The sequence below is a fragment of the Protomyctophum bolini genome, assembly GCF_963924005.1.
Source record: "Protomyctophum bolini genome assembly, chromosome: 9".
Taxonomy (NCBI): domain Eukaryota; kingdom Metazoa; phylum Chordata; class Actinopteri; order Myctophiformes; family Myctophidae; genus Protomyctophum; species Protomyctophum bolini.
The window spans coordinates 42,519,925-42,537,555 of record NC_137870.1 but is presented as its reverse complement, the minus strand read 5'-3'; the positions used below and the strand labels follow the sequence as shown (position 1 = coordinate 42,537,555).

The window sequence follows — 17,631 nt, the reverse complement described above, 5'->3', positions numbered from 1 at the left end:
AAATATGAATTATTAACATGGAAAATGGTCCCCAGATAATCATAAGTTTAACCACAAACAACTGTACAACTGCAGTCTAATGTCTACACAAGACAACTCATTTGTAATTTGACGTTCATATCTGAAGTGATGCAATGCTGCCCTCTTGTGGATAAAGTAACAATTCAAAGTTATGAGCCACATGAGAATTTGGGCGTCCCTTTATTTTAGAGTCTAGACAGTAGACACTTACCTACTACTTACTTACATAACAGTAGACCTAGAATGGCTGTGATATTACATACATTTCAGGTATCCTGATCGTAGATCACCGCATGCTCTCCCAGGTACTCTTATTGCGTGTTGGGTGAAATCAACCCACCTTGGGGTCAGCTAACTGGATGTTCTTACCGGGGCGGTACACATAAAATGTAGTTTTGTTTTCATGTCTTTGTAAATCAAGTAAGTATACAATTCTGTTTTAATAGCCTTATACTCCAAATAAAACCAACGCAAACCAAAAAGCTCCTGGATATAAAACATTTATTGCATGTTTTATTCAACCATTCAGCATTCAACAAAGGCAATTCGCCTTAAAAAAACAAAACAATAACAAATGGATGAAGAAGTGCTTAAGGACTTTTTGCTGTACCGTTTAAGAATAACATCAGTACTGCAGTGAAGGGCCTGAAACAGGTCTGGATTCAGTTCCCTTCGGGATTTTCTTCTCAATGTAAATACTGACAACCAACCCATGTGGCTCCAAACCAAATTCACGTTTGGCTTCGTATTCAGCAGTTTGAAAGCTTTGGGATTGTGTGTCCTTTACAAACCCTATATTTGACACAGCCTCACCTTGCTTCATTATCTGTACATAACATTGCATAGCAATAATGCTCTTATGTTAATTGACCAAACATTGTTGAGAGTAGACTAGAAACGTCCATCTATCTACGTCCCTCCCCCCCATAAGTGCCCTTTTTTATATTTGTTCATAATTTATGACAGTGTCAAAGAAAATAGCACATCTACAAACTCAATGCGTTGCATTACGGCATTTTTGCCCAAGAGGGACCCTAAGCTGAAAATGGTTCAATCGTCTGTGGTTCTTATATATATAACCAATTAACAATATAAACAAGAGCTTGTGACTAAATAACTAGGATCCATTGGAATACAGTTCCCCCCCCTCCCCATTTCCTGTTTTGGACATACAAGGTTTCTACCCCACAGTGAAGAAATTAAGTTTTAGAATTTAGAACCAGTAGCGGTAAAACCCTCTGGCATCCAAGCGAACCTTGGTTTACGGTTTGTATCATTTGTGTTTTTTTTAACTTCAGCAATACATTTAATGGCAACGCTATAGTTACAGCTGAGGATCTCCAGACTAGTGGCCAATATTTATGGTAGATCCGTTCATGAACCCCGGAGGTCAATTTATGGTTTGCGCAAATGTCTTTTGACGTTGAAATGAAATGAAATTGAGGTCAAAACCACGGAGAACTTCTCAGAGGGTGTACCTCTTGAAAGGTATCCTCTTCCTTGTTTAAAATGTGTAGTGATGTCGATGAATCGCGGACAATATGAACGCTCAAAACATTGTGAGAGATGTAGTGTAATCATGCGCCATTTGACAGTTGTCGCTTAAAGCATAAATTGACCTTTTACAGAGATATGTATGCAAAAAAATAATAATCCTATGTTCCACATGGATCTAAACCATCACCTATCAGAGTATCATCCTGACTCCCAACCTGGGGCTCTGGACCCCCACAGGGGCCCTCCAGAGTGAGGACAGGAGCCTCTAAATGATTGCTCCTATTGTACCAGTAGGAGCAAGACACCAACACTTCATGGGTTGGGGGTTCTAATTCCTGTGTATAGCTGGCGATGTGAGCGTCTTGCTCTAGCCATGATGCCCCCCACGGGGGAATAGAACCCACAACCCTGGCGGTGTTGGTGCAGGAGGAAGGTGCAGGTGAGGGTTCAGATACAGCGTTCTGTTGATGCAAAGGAGCAGAGAGGAGGAGGAGACGTACTCCTTTACTCTCCCAACTCCAGCTCCTCCAGCTCCTTCAACAGCTGCTCCTCTTTCTGCATCTTCTCCAGCTGGGGAGGAAGAAACCACATGGATTAAAGCAAAAATAAATACATTCTCACAACTGACTTTTTGTTAGCTCAAGTCCTAATGTGCGATTTGTATAATGGTACGAAAGGATCTCTATGAGCACTGCGACGTGTTGCAAGCTTGCAGTGATTTATTATTGATGATTACTGAAATCAGTTGACTGAGAAGTTTAATCCGTAAAAACCCATTGGACATGAGAGGAAACTGACCCTCAGAATATTCAGGTCGTTTTTCCACACAAGCACACACTGACCTGGTTTAGCTGCAGGGGTTTACCAGAGGCCTTCAACTCCTTCAACTCCTCAATGGCTCTCAGCTTCTGCAAGTCACAAAACAGAAGACATGTACTGTAGGTAGGGCTTGGCAATTGATAGAATTGTCCATTCAATTCCAATTTTGGCTTTGAATATCACAGTGGAGATTAAGCGACTATTGTGGGCGAAGCTGGATTTCGTATCACTCTCGTGATGTTTTGTATTATGAATCCAGTGCAGCACTTACCTTGACAGCAGGGTGCGTTCTCGCCCATCACTACAGACCTACTCACTCGCTCCTGTTCTGACATGCAGTACTGTAGGTGGAGGGCATACAGCAAAAGGCCACAAAAAGGCCATTTGTTTCCATCTCAAGCCCGACACACACCGGGTGCGCATAGAACAGTGGTGTATCGGAGCGTCAGGCGAGGCGTGAACGCGCGTCGGACGCCGCCGGTGTGCGATAGGTTCATTGAAAATCACGGAGGAGGCTGTTTTGACGCGCGGCGTTCGCAGACGGTGTGTGCAGCCCTTAACCTGACATGCTGCAGGGTATACAGCGACACGAGAAAGAAAACGTGATAGAAAGGGGCATTTGTTTCTGTCCAAGCACCTGGTACAGTCTTCATTACTGCTCATTTGTTTCTGTCCAAGCACCTGGTACAGTCTTCATTACTGCTCATTTGTTTCTGTCCAAGCACCTGGTACAGTCTTCATTACTGCTCATTTGTTTCTGTCCAACCACCTGGTACAGTCTTCATTACCGTTTCTGTCCAACCACCTGGTACAGTCTTCATTACTGCTCACCTTCTTTACGCTCTTAATCTTCTTGTCTGTCTCCGGGTCACCAGACGTGGGTGCTGCTGATTGGCTGTTTGTGACGGCGGGGGTGGAGTCAGACGGAGGCTCTGGGGCTTCCAGCTTTGCGTCCTAAAACATTAAACATAATTTTAAAGCTATGCCTACATAGTCATCATTTCTTTAGCACATATACCCAGAGGAAGACCTGTCTAGTGTGTATGCCGTATGTCGCTTAGTTATTCCAGTCTCAGTTCAGGGTTCCCACCAGGGGGGCAGTCAGACAGATATTTTGTGAAGCCACTGAGGAAATCGTGATTTCCTAAAAGTTCATATAATGGCCTGTTGTGGCGCTGTCCCATAGCCCCATAGAAGTGTATTGTATTTGGGCCCAACTTCACCTAGACTGTATTACCTTAATAAACATGGTCATGAATACTTTCTGCTTCCAGTCACTAGTTTAAAGTCTCATTTCTAATGCCATAATATTCTTTTTGAAAAATTAGGGTCCCATTTATTAAAAAAATTACCATAAAGTAGCGTATGTTCTGAGGGGCGTGGCTACCGTTACAGTCTATGATCGGGATTCCCCTCCCACTCGTGTCAAAATAAAAACCAACGGAGAAGAAGGGGGGGAAGTCCCGCCTCGTTGTCTGGGCCAGCCAATGGCCAGCTGGGCCAAAACGGATGTAGAAAGATGGCGACTTACAATACAAGGACTGACAGGCTTCATTTTACGTTCATGTTAGACCCGGAGAGCGCTTTGTCCATATTTGTTACAGTCTATGGTTCCCACACATTTTTACCAATTCATTTTCAAAACCTTTCTAGAATATTTAACCCAATTTGGGCCTATATAACAACCATTCAGCACAATAATGAGTCTCTTACCCCTATGTGCAATGCCCAAAGACAGGCAATGTGGCAATAATAAAGCATAGAATTATAGAATAGCTATAATTCCATTCCAAATTTTGTGCCAAATGTTTTGCTACACCACCTATCCTAGGGCATAGGATCACGCTGCAGCACGTTGTGAGCTTGTAGATCTGTTATTTTTGTCATGTTCAGTACACATTAGGCTGCAATCACACTTCCCGTTTGGCAAATAATTTACATATTTCGTGCAATGTTGTTTTTTAATTATCCAAATCAATAGCTAAAAACAACGTATAACAATTTTTCCAGGACCCTTGATGAATTCAAAACATTTTCCGGTACTGGAAAATGGTTTTTTTCTAATTTCAAAATACTTTATGACGGTGGGAACCCTGCCAGTTGTGTGTATACTGTATGTCATGTGTGTATAGTACTGTATAATTGAGTGTGACCTGTCGAGCAGCTTTCCTGGCCTCTCGTTTCTTCTGGTTCTTCAGAGCAGCTTTGGAAGGTTGGTTGTCTCCAGCCGCTCCACCACGCATGTTCTGAGGGGGCTCCTCCTCATGCTGACACACACACACACACACACACACACACACACACACACACACACACACACACACACACACACAAAATGTTGTTGTTTGAGGGACAACAGGGTGTAGGATACTGGACAAACATTGTGGGCCCTATCTTGCCCTGGCCTTTTGAGTAGTGCAACAACTCCAAGGAACAGCAATGTCCGTGTTAAACTGTTAACCTGTGTGTGACTATGAGTAGCAGTAGGGGCAAAAGTGGCGCTGTTGTGCCAGAAACAGAGAGAGAGAGAGATAGTGCTGCACTATTGCCTGCTAACGAGAGACAGATAGAGAGAGAGAGGGGGGGGGGGGGGGGGGAGTTGCACCACTCAGTTCACACGGGTGTGATTTTTTACTATTTTGAAAAACCTTTTAAAATAGTTCAACTAGCCGATCTACATCGACACGTTGTGAGCTAGTAGATCAGCTATTTTAACTATTTTAAAAGGTTTTTCAAAATAGTGAAAAATGTCAAATAGGTTTAGGGATAAGGCGTAAGGGGGTGGCGTAAGATATAGCCCAAAGTGTATAGGATGTGATCAGGCCATGTTGTGGGAAAGGGCATGCACACGCTTCCAGAGGTCTAGCTTTGTGTGGGGGGAAAATGCCACAAATTGGGTTTAAAATTAAGTTTTACTGGACCGTTATTTGCACAGTTGTCATTTTCAATAAAGTATATATAAAAAGGAAAGAGCACACACGTGCGGTGTTATAGACCGACCAACACAACACAGCCTATCCCATTATGCTCCTCCTCACCAGTTTGGAGCTGGCTGTGACTGGTTGGTTGCGTAGCGCTGGTGGCCTGTAGGCCTGTGCTGGCTTGGCCTCCGTGCTGCCCAGCTCACTGGGGGCGGCTGTGTACTTGACCGGTCGCTCGGGGAACACGTTGTCTGGGAAGGACTGCCACAGGACCTGCCACAGCTCCGCACCTTGTGGGGTTTCCTGGAAAACGCCACAAAAACCTCCTGTTACACAGAATCCTTCAACTGATCTACAAATGAACATGAAAACCTTTGGCACAAAGAGTTAAAACACTGCTCAACACCCTCCGCTCCATTGTTCAAGACGGAAATTAACATACATTGGGGAGAAAACTAAAATGCATTGGAAACCTGTCGTTGCATACATTTAAAAGGTATTATTATTCAACATATTACCGATTCCATGGCACCATTGACCCCGGCACTGTGTGGCCAGTGCCAACAGAATGCATGAAAAAAGAACCGGAAGTAGTAAATTGGCCATTTTCGAGCCACCGTGGATCCCTTTCTCTAGCGTTAGAAAGGCTAATATGCTAACCGGGGGGGGTTGCGCTAATATTTTATTGAGCTCCTAACATCGTCCCACCACCAATCTGAGCCTCGAATCGATACCAAGAAAACGCTGGTAAGATTGTGCGTGTAATCTATGTGGATTAATATTCATTTAACATTTCTCGTGTTCTCACGTTTGGCACTGGAAGCTTTAATACCAAAACACGAGATTTCTCGAGCATAGATTGTGTTATGTTCAGTTTTGAGGCACCGCTCAAAAATGTGTGTGACGTGTCCCTATGTATGTATGTGCATGCCTCCCCGTACGGCATACGCGTCCCAGCACGGAAAGCTGCACCACGATAACTCCGTCATTTCTCGGCCGTTTCGGACGTGGGGCAGCTCGCCGGAACCGCGACGGCCCCCTGGGCGCGTTCCTGGGGGTCTGGGTGTTGCGGAGAACCCCCGGAGACCACCACACGGTACAGTTGCACTGCTCACTTCACACAGGTGTGTGTTTTAGCGTTATCATTACCTGCTGGTAGAGAACAGAGCCGGTGTAGTGCCAGATCTTGTACCCATTAGACACGCGTAACCGTGGAGCGCAGGTTGCCGTGACAACGTGCTCGCCGTCTGGACACCAGGAGAAGAAGGTACAGTCTGGAGTCTGGGGCTTACAAACCTGCGTACAGCAATACATACATGACATTACTGCACATGTTAATACATACAGACAGTACAATGAAAACCAGACTTGTATATACAGAACATTAATATGTACAAATTGTACATGACATGTGGTGATGTCATGTACATCACCACATCTGGTTAGGAATTACTGCATATATCCATACATACATAATACTGCATACATAAATACATACAGTACATGATATAATATTACTGCATCACTTTTCGACCGGGACACAGCCCCCTCATCTAGAGTGAGTGGCAAAACATTCAGTAGTTTGGGAGCTTTGGAGTTTGGAAGCGCTCATTGGAAATCACTCAAGCGTCCTGCGTGCCACCTCGTTTCTAAATTGCACATAATGCAGGCGGCAGCAGGACGTTTCGATATTTAAAACGAGTGCTTCCAAACTCTTGACACTTACAAAAAATAAGCACCTGCACTGAATTTCTTGACAGAAAGTAGTTCATATGTCTATGGTGGATTTTTATTAAACAAAAACTTTGCAGATAGAAAGAGGATAATTGAAGCCTTCCGTACAGCTGCAATGTTGGTGAATTTAATGTTGTTAATAATACAATCAGAAAGGACTTCTGTGTTTGGATGTATATGGGCTGTCAAGAGAGAAAGTTGAGGTAACATCCGGGTACGGTGAAGTCACGTGCAGAGCCTCTATGTATAAATGCATACAGTACATATTACTGCGGTGCAAACATACATGACTACTATAGAAACCTGCATGCATCAATACATACATGATATTAAGACAGGTTGTCTGTACTTTGTCACCTGTTTGTATTTCTTCACATCCCAAACCTCCATCTGTCCTCTCAAGTTCCCAAACCCAGCTAACACCAAGATATGACCCTGAGGACTGGACAGAATCAACAACACCTTCAATAGTAAGAATTAGAATGAAGACGACACAAAAAAAAAAGAAGACGAAGAGGAGGCAGCGTTTCATTTCCTCACCTGTAGTAGGCAGCGTTTCTGGACCCGGTGCCGAAGTCAAACACGGGGTCACATTTGAGGTTAAAGACGGTGGCCTTGGCCGGCATGAAGCCATAAACCACACAGAACTCTGACGAGTTTGGATTCCACACCACGTCGTATATAGGACCGTTCTTAGCTGTAACATAGAGAGACACATACCACACCAGGTCATATATATAGGACCGTTCTTAGCTGTAAGATAGAGAGACACATACCACACCAGGTCATATATACAGTAGGACCGTTCTTAGCTGTAAGATGGAGAGATACATGACACACCACGTCAAATACATAGGACTGTTCTTAGCTGGAAGAAACACATATACTCAGACCCCACCACGTCATATACAGTATAGGACCGTTCTTAGCTGGAAGATGGAGAGACACATTTTTTCTCATGCGACAATCTCGCGAACACAGAGCGAACGGCACATACATATTCTGTGACTACATAAAAGGTAAGGACAAACTAAACTAAATAATCATTTACTCTTGGCAGTGAAAGTGGTTAACGTGCAGCAGTGTGTGTGTACTAACGTAGTTGGACCACAGCACTCTCTCCATTGACAGCCACGTAGTGCAGACCCTGCTCTCCGTAGTATGACGCTCCGGTCTTATCGACCTCGGTGCTCGTTGACACCAACACCGCTGATGCTGCAACACACACACACACACACACACACACACACACACACACACACACACACACACACACACACACACACACACACACACACACACACACACACACACACACACACACACACACACACACACACACACACACACACACACACACACACAGTCTTTGTGTGAATTTCTTTTTTTGAACTTGTTTATTGCCATTATAAAATAATTTACAGGCAATTTCATTTCATATTACAGAACATTTTCTCTCCGTTCTTTTTTCTTTTTTTAAGTGTACAAGTAAAATAAATGACATTACAAGAAAAAGAAAGAAAACAAAACAAAATAGTATAGTATTGTTTGCCTTGAGAGTGCCTTGGGGATAATTACATAATTACTTTACTTTTCACTGTGATATGGGAGGTTTTTATTTTAGGGTATCTATATTTTTAATTTAATTTAGTGTATTAATTTAATTAATTTAGTGTATCTGGGCAGCGTCATTTGTAGATTCTGCTTCCAGATATTCTGCCACTAACTCCCATCTCTTTTTGAAGTAAGGTAGCTTCATTTGAAGCTGGGCTGTCATGTATTCCATCTTACATATTTATTTATTTTTGTGTGTGAATTTCTAAAACGATATCTATATTTATAGTTATAGTGCTTGGTGTGACTGACCGGCCCTTTGTAATGCCATAATTATATCTCGAATACAAATTGTATAGCAGTGAAACTATTCCTCGTACTGGAGTTCTAGGTTTGTGCCGGAGCAATCATGTGTGGATACTAGTGACTAATCTTTTAAACACAAACCTTTTTTGTTCCACAGCATGGACACTCTGTCTCCTTTGAAGAAGCTCTTGTTGGCCAGGGCTGCAGACGGACCTCCAAAATTGGGGTACTGATAGAGACGCACGAAGGACGGGGACCCCTTCACACCTGGAACATACACCGCCACCTACAGGACGCAACACCACATTACATCACGGTTACAATGAGGGCTGTCATGAGTCCACGACTGATTGCCATGCAAATATTTGCTACTAGCCAAGAGATTATAATGTGATAATTGTGACAGGCCTAGTTACAATGCATGTTGTCCTACCTTACTGGGATGTCCTCCTGGTGACAGCACAAAGTCTGACACCTTCTGCATGTGAAGCTTGTTGGCGATGGTGTCTGAGAACACAGGTAGTAACAGTTACCGTTACAATACTAGTACAATGGGATATAAAGCCGGTATTTTAATTAAATGGATCATCACAATTTAGGCATTTAGCAGAAACTTTTAAATTATATGTAAATAATCACATAAATAGAGTAGAGAGGAACTATAGTGGATATAGTGGCCCTCATTTATCAATGGAATGTAGCTTATTTTTTAGTGGGATTTATCAAGCAATCCTATACAGCAAATCCTAGCGTACATTTGGTCTGAGCTTTGATAAATCTTACGGTTGAAACAGACAGTCAAATACCACACCCTTAACCCAATCCAAGGAACGACAGGTACGTTTTAAGGAGTATAAGTATAACCCCCTGTTTTTGTTTTCCTTTTTTCTTTTTAAAACTTTTTTTTTTTTACAATAGAAACGCTGGCCACTGGTCTGCGTTTTTATTGTAGTTAGTCTGGCATGGATTGTGTTAATGCTGCTCGCATGTCTACGATAGAACAACAAGTCAGAATGTCACACTAGTGGAATGATAAATTCAGACAATTGTGGTGATCTTGCCGTACGACCATTATTTGTCTACTACACCACTTCGATAAATGAATTTGTCTAAACCACATGCCATCTAAATAACATTATGTGCCTTGTAACTATATGCCACCAGGTAAACAGTAGGCTAGGCTCCGCCTATGCTTTCTATGGCATAGGCTGGATTGATTGATTGAAATATGTATTAACAGTTTGCAGAATTACAGTACATTTCAAGCACAAACTCAATACAAAGACTGTTAACTGTGAGTGGACGACCAAATTAAGCCTTACACTTGTTTACAACAGGGTCCACATTGTTCAATTCATCAAAACATTTAGAGACAAACAAATAGACAGGAATTCATCATATAGGAAGCAAAAAGGGAAAAAATACATATACAGTGAGGGGAAAAGGGGGGTAAAAGAAAAAGAAAGACAGAGTGTAGGGCGCCTGCACACAACACCATGCGTTGATGCCATGTGCGCACATGTGCAGGCACCCATCACCACGTCCATACAAAAACATAGTACAACAGATAAAAGAAGGACAAAGTGCAGGGCGCCTGCACACAACACCATGCGTTGATGCCATATGTGCATATGTGCAGGCACCCAACACCACGTCCATACAAAAACATAGTACAATACAGATAAAAATTCAGCTTTTACAGAGGCCAGTTTCGAATTGCAGCCATCCGTAGGTGCCCTTTGAGAGCAGTTTTGAAGGAGTCAAGGGATTCACATGTCTTAACACATCTAGTACAGGAAGTGCATCAAAATAGACGCTCCGGGGTGCCAGAGTAGTCGCCAGAGTAGTGATCGCTTTTACTCTGAAAGCCATGAACCGGAAATACTTTCTTAAAAAAATTGACTTGACAAAGTGAGCTCATAATCCCCGATCATCTTAATATATTTATATAAACTCCAAAAAGCGTTCATATTTTGCGGGAGAGACGGATGAGGAGCAGAAATGCAGCGCCAGCATATCGATCCATTCATCACCACGGAGAGCGCCCTGGATGAGGAGATACGAGTCATTCTTTCCGCCGCGCTAACATGGGAGTCAATGACAAGCTAATATTTGCACAGAGCGTTAGCATACGGCAAGCGAAAAGCGAAATGCCAAAAAAAAAATGAATAATTCTGAATATTATTATCTCGCCCCGCGTCGTTTGGACGTCGCTAGGACGTCCACAGACGTCTAAGGTACCACTCGGTTCTGATCCTTATGACGTTTCCAGACGTGTTTTGTACAGAATGTGTTAATGACTGTTGGTAGGGCGTTCCACATTTTGGTGGCATAGGAGCGAAAATAATTTAGTCCCTTGTTTGTGCCGAATCTGGGTTGTACATGGTTTGTTGCACTCCCTCTGGTGTTTTGGGTGTGGACTTCGTTTACATTAAGGAAGTATTTAGACAGGTACATGGGTATCTTGGTGGTGTATCGAATCTTGTGGACCAGACCCATTGCAAGATGCTGTACTCTGTCGTCGACCCTAAGCCATCCCAGCCTGTCAAAGTGGGCAGGGGTGAGGTGGGTTCGGGGGGTGAGGCCAAGTAGGAGCCTGACCAGTTTGTTTTGGGAGGTCTGGAGCCTTGTTTTAAGGGCCTTTGAGGTGCTGTGGTACGAAGAGGTACGAGGGCTCCTGTTAAGGTCTTCAAGGTGTTTTTGTTGACCACAGGGCTTAAAGCCAAAAACAATCCCAAGACTGAAAATGCTTTTTTTGCAAATCTGCACTGATCTCATTAAACGACCCCTATGAGATCCTCAGGACTGAAATCAGTCCCCAGGACTGAGAACTTTAAGCCCTGTGACCAGTGAGGAGATCCTGTAAAGGAATCTTGTTCTTTGATTACGTTATCACCGGAAAGATCCTTCCGTGTGATAATATTGTCACCCACTCTAACCAAGAAGCCATCTGCCCTTTTGAGATTACTATTTGATCCGAAGAGAATGGATTCAGTTTTTCCCAGGTGTAAGGATAGTTTGTTATCAGCGAGCCAGGTGCAGATTCTACCGAGTTCAGAGCTGAGGGTCTTTTCAACCTGCAGTTTGTTCCTGTCCGAGACCAGCAGTGCTGAGTCATCTGCGAACAGGAACAAGTTGCAGTCACAACTAGGAGGTAGCTCCGAGGTAGCTCCCATCCTGCCGAATCTAGACGCAGCTGCACGACATGAGAATAATTAATTAGAGCGACAGAGAGTGTGTGTTTGTGTACGGGTGTGCGTCAATTTGACAAAGGTGCAGACGATCAGAAATCATCAGAGAGTGATCGAAGTTGGCGCTACTGTATGCTGTATTGAAGTGGACTTGGTCCCAGACTTTCTTTTTTCTCTCTGGAAATAAAAACGTCTGGGTTTCCGAGGCTAGGTAAAGAGTGACTCAAGCATCCGTCTTGTAAATAATATGCTATCTAAATCACAATCTTAACACGGTTATTTTATTTCCAGTATATAATAATATTTGATATAGTTCTATAGTCTTTTCTATGACCCTATAGTCCTGTAATAGGTATATATCAATACAACACTAGGTTGTCCCTTACTGAAGTCGTTGTTCTCATAGAAGTGGAGTTCATTGTTGACGCTCCGCACAGCAATTTTCTCGTCATCTGACCAACTGGGACACCTGAGAAAATAACACACCATACAATAACACACTGTACAATAACATAACATAACAGATCATAAAATAACACTCTCCTTAAAAACAACATACAGTGAGACACCATACAGTAATAACACACATACAATAACAACACCATTATGATAACATCCCATTATTAAAATAACATACAATAGCACATCATGCAATTGCATAAGGTCTCTGTCAGGTGGAAACCTCATATGTCCAAAACAGTTACTTTTCAGGATTCAAATTAAAAAAATAGCAAAAGTATAGCAGATTGACTAGCACAATTGCAAGCTTGTGGATCTACGACTACAACTTTTGATGCATTTGTGACGCTGTTGTATGATCAAGTAGGGTGTTAAGAGTAACAAACACAATATGGAGATAAGAGTATTTTCTCTTTCTTTTTTATCTCCGCTATTTGAACATCTTCAGAAAGGCTTTCCGAACTACAGTTCTGACAGAGAGTCAGGACATCTAGAGGTGCACGGATTTCAGAGGATTATGTTCTGGCCCGTCATCTACAGTAAATCATGACTTACAAAGAAACTGGCCCACGGTCAAATTGACTTGCACACCCCTACCATAGTATACACACCATACACAAAACACACAACACAACACAAGTGACATCACCGTCAACAATAGCAGTGTTCTCACCATAAATCAACCTTCTTCTGAAAAAGAGCCTTGAGGTTGCTGCCTGTCTCTAGGTCCCACAGCTGAAGGTTAGGGTCCCCCTGTGCACTCTCCTGGCTCTCTGAGAGAGAGAGAGAGAGAGAGAGACACACACACACAGACACACAATTTTGGCATTTAGCAGACGCTCTTAATCTAGAGCGATTTACAATAAGCAATAACAAAAAAGCATGGCAATACATCACAATAGAAAGTAGTTATCATGACACATGCGTAAGCTAAGAACATAACAGTGGAATATCTATATAATGAAAAACTATACATATAAACTATACATAATATGAAGTGCTATGACTACACAAAATGCAATTCTAGTGCCGTCTAGGTAACATGCTATAACTCTGTATAAAATGCTATCTTTAGTCCACACACAACACACATACACACACACATACACAGTATGACACCACAAACCAACAGTGTCTACTGTTTTTGATCATTGACCAGTAGGTCAATGACCAGAAGAGAAACCACAAACGCAGTAGCCCGCCGTGTACCAAAGTAATTGTGACGTGCACAGGTACGGTACGGAACGAAACAGTGCACACGAATGCACACTAGAGCACGTCCCCCTAGATTTAAGACAATCTAGGGGGACCTAACCTTGTGTCACCACCAGACTTTCCAAGATGCACCAAGTACCCAGTGCTGAGTGGTCTAGGTTTACTGGCGATCACCATTACACCACTGGTTAGGAATAAGTTAAGCTTACCAGTCATTAGTCCTTCAACTACAAGTTACAACCTATCTTAAACCCTCACCCTAACCTCCCACGGGGCAGCACACCTAAACCTAACCCATGTCTAACCAATGACTAGTCTAAACTAAGTATGCACCCCATTTACTGAGGTTACGTTAAGGAATAAGGTTTGGTTTAGGGAAATCATAGTTTTACTGAGGTTATTTTTAATCGTTTTTTTCCCTCTAGGGGAACGGTATTTTAATGACGTCACATACACACGCACATAATGAATATGACTAATATTAATTTTACTTAGGTTTATAGGTGTATAAATAGTAGTAAGAAACATGTTTGTATAGGAATAGACTATTCTTTGTAAATCTTCTCAAGGAATGCCTTGAATTATACTAAAAGATTGTTTAAAATGCTGTGTTGCTTACCGTGTATGTGAGGTGTGACGATACATTTGCACACCTGTTATGAAAAGTAGCCATTTGGGGTTCCCATTTACTTGAATCGAGGGGGGATACACGTTTGCGTGCGCATCCGTAACATACCTGTGCATGGCTGCATGCGAGTGAAAAAGTAGTACTGAAACGCTGTGTGCCCTGCATAGCGACCAAAACACCACTGGTCATGTTTAGGGATAAGGTTAGATTTAGGCATAGTTTTACTCAGGTTACGTTTTGGAATACCTGGTGGCGACTGTTCCGAGGCCACTGGATTTGACCCGGGACGAGCGTTCTTGTATTCAGTGTCTACTGGTATATACTTACTGGTGTAGGGTTGCCAGGTAGCTAGGATGGCATTGAGGGGGGAGAACTCCAGTTGGGATGTTTTAGGCAGGTCAAAGGTCGAAACCACTGACCCATCAGACACCTTCACCACATTTACCCTGGCAACACAGACATAAAACTGTTTATTGTCGTTTATGCGGTCTTGACAAGGTGTCATTTGGAAAAGATGGTGCTGCTAAGTGATATTGTATTACGTGTTGCATAGCTCTACTGTATTCTTATAATAATCATCTCTGAACATATAACCATACTGGATAAAAGGAAAAAGGAAAATCTGTTTGAAAATAATAATTAGTTAAATAAATGAAATGACGTGGCTAAAACCAGACAGGGGTTGTAGGTCAGTTACTTGTCTCCGTTGCACCATCCAAACAAGGAGCCGTCTTTACTGAAGGTCACATGTCTGCTCTTTCTGTCGTCCCTGGAAACAACACAATCACACCCGTGTGAAGTGAGGGGCGCTCTTATCATCATACATCATCATGGCGTAACATGGCGATTTTCTCAAACACATATGACGTATATTCTCCTATCATTGTCATTTGCCAATGGCAAATGTGACACAAGTTATGACAATTCTAAAGTATAGACATACATGTATGTTGTTTAAAAAATTGGTTTTAAAAGTTTTTAATTAGTGCACTAAAAAATTCTGAACAGACTATATTCACTTCAATATGTCTGGGTCCCCACCCACTCACTCAGGGTTGACGTGTCACACCTGTAGTGATGGGAGGGGCACCAAAATGTGGTGTTTGATTGGGTAATGGGGGCACTCCCTTAAATAAAGGGTAATGGGGGCACTCCCTTAAATAAAGAACGTCTTATCTTTACCTGTGGTGTGCGGGCTCCATCCTATCTACATGAAGTTTCTTTTAGCCCAGCACCCAGCCTGTCGATGTGCGTATTCTACGTCTGCTCTATTCACAATACACAAACATACCATGACTAATAAAATAAATACAAATACATATATATTCTACGATATCTATCGATATGTGTACCACCCATCCATCCACATTCATGCAAGCAGTTTGTGATGCATTTGATTATATGAAAAAGTGATAGATAGATAGATAGATAGATAGATAGATAGATAGATAGATAGATAGATAGATAGATAGATAGATAGGGCACACAGAAAGAAACATTAATGGATGGATTCAATCAATGACATGGAGCGACATACTAGTAATGCAAAATGTGTTAATGCAGCATCACAATCATTTTAACCACTATCTATTTATGTTGGCTATTAAGAATAGCAGATTTACAAGCTCACATCGCATCATTTCGTGCCGTGCTGCGAGATTCTACATTGGCTATTTTTGATAAACAAATATTGAAAAAAATATTTTGAATTCTGTTATTGGGGGTCCGTGACCAAATATATATCAATTGACATTACAAGGTTTGAGAACAATATAGACTATAGAGAACATAACATGTATAGTCTAATAGTGACAGTCTAGTGCACTTGACAGCATTTCCTGCATTACTTGAATCCTGTATTATTTGAAAGCAATGCTGCACCTTATGCACAAGTTACTTTAGTTACAAATCCATATCGGTCTTTAAAAAACGCTGCTAAATTATATAGATGCACTTTACACCTTTGTACTTTCCTTGTGTATGTATGTTTTTTTCCTAATGTAAGGTACTGTTTGCTTGTTTTGTTTTACCGTATGTGGGGACTGAGGATGAAAATTAGCATTTTTGCTAAATCCAGTGTACTGTATTTACATTGCATTTATGTAATGCTATTAACATACATTGTAATGTCCATTAATATGCATTGTCCCGTCTAAATAAACAAATAAAGTAAAGTAAATAAGAAGACAACATGGTCAACACATGGTTCTGTTTATCAAACCTCTGGAAGGTGGGACACTCCTCACAGAGTGGTGGTCCGCAGAGCAATGTGGTCCCATTTGAACCACGCACTGTTGACAGACAGAGACAGAAACACACACACACACACACACACACAGAGAGAGAGAGAGAGAGAGAGACCCAATAAAAGACAGGAATATTAATTTAATACTACTTAAAATCGTATGGTTGCTACTTGAACCGACTTATTAATATATTTCAAACTACGTTGACGGATATGAGTTCAGTTATAGTTGGCATATGTACATGATGAAGCCATTCACCAGGCACCAGCATAACAACACCAATTTTGAAACATTTTAATAACGTGATTCCTGCACTACAATCGCAATGTGAACGGGGTAAATTACTATGCGACATAAGTGCGATAAAATGTGCTTCTTGGTAGAATTAAAATGCAGCACCTGCAAGAAGGGGAGTGGGAGGCGCCATCTTGGATGTTCCCGGAAGCAGAAGGCCGGCAGAGAACGGATGTGACGGGGAAAAGGGCGGGGCGGGCGTGTTCTTCAATGCCACATCAGCACATGATAGTATTAAATGTTGTTATTCTGTACATTATCACATAATAAACATTATACCGTATTTTAAATGTTGCTATTTTATTATCACATAATATCGTGACGTGTAAAATGTCTTTTAGAAATACAAATAATAGTTTATGCCTTAATTGCCGTTATAATCAACTACTTATACTGTGCAATGTATCGATGCTCCACGTTCAAAATATACAGCACTAGGACTATTAAACTATTACAACCTATAACACTGTAGAATTGTGATAAAAGAATGTTGCACGCCAGTGACGCCACTATTAAACAAATATAATGTGTGCAAAAAAAAGAAGGGTAAAAAATTACCTTATGTCTCGTAGTGACACGCCGCAGCTCCGAGCGGGGGAGGAGTTCTAGTTTAGCTTTAAACCTAAAATCGCAGATCTACAAGCTCACACCGCGCCGTGCCGCAACGCGGTGTGAGCTTGTAGATCTGCGATATTCGGCGAATCGACTTTTTTGTGCGTACGTAGCCTATGCGTGGGGAGGAGCCT

General features: G+C 42.0%; 1 protein-coding gene across 2 annotated transcripts; it reads right to left on the bottom strand.

Annotated features, from left to right (window-relative positions):
* Window positions 1–926: 926 nt before the first annotated feature.
* On the bottom strand, window positions 927–17,042 carry LOC308321372 (eukaryotic translation initiation factor 2A-like). 2 transcript variants are annotated; one of them, XM_080772230.1, is made up of 17 exons: window positions 16,991–17,042; window positions 16,567–16,636; window positions 15,043–15,114; window positions 14,673–14,791; window positions 13,176–13,275; window positions 12,430–12,512; window positions 9,286–9,359; window positions 8,994–9,138; window positions 8,091–8,207; window positions 7,533–7,689; window positions 7,350–7,434; window positions 6,408–6,554; window positions 5,376–5,561; window positions 4,491–4,604; window positions 3,169–3,291; window positions 2,361–2,426; window positions 927–2,088 (listed from the first exon to the last, which is right to left on the bottom strand). In XM_080772230.1, exons 1-17 carry the CDS (start codon window positions 17,016–17,018, stop codon window positions 2,023–2,025), a joined length of 1,752 nt encoding a protein of 583 aa, XP_080628356.1. In that variant the 5' UTR covers window positions 17,019–17,042; the 3' UTR covers window positions 927–2,022. The 2 variants fall into 2 exon arrangements, with proteins under 2 accessions (XP_080628356.1, XP_080628357.1); XM_080772231.1 differs by lacking the exons at window positions 927–2,088; window positions 2,361–2,426 and adding an exon at window positions 3,021–3,062 and having other exon boundaries at window positions 3,143–3,291.
* Window positions 17,043–17,631: the final 589 nt, after the last annotated feature.

Coding starts and splice junctions, on each gene's coding strand:
- LOC308321372 (XM_080772230.1), bottom strand. CDS start 17,018: ATGGCGCCTCCCACTCCCCTTCTTGCAG. Junction 15,115..16,566: donor GAGTGTCCCACCTTCCAGAG/GTTTGATAAACA, acceptor TGTTGTTTCCAG/GGACGACAGAAAGAGCAGAC. Junction 7,435..7,532: donor AGAAACGCTGCCTACTACAG/GTGAGGAAATGA, acceptor GATTCTGTCCAG/TCCTCAGGGTCATATCTTGG.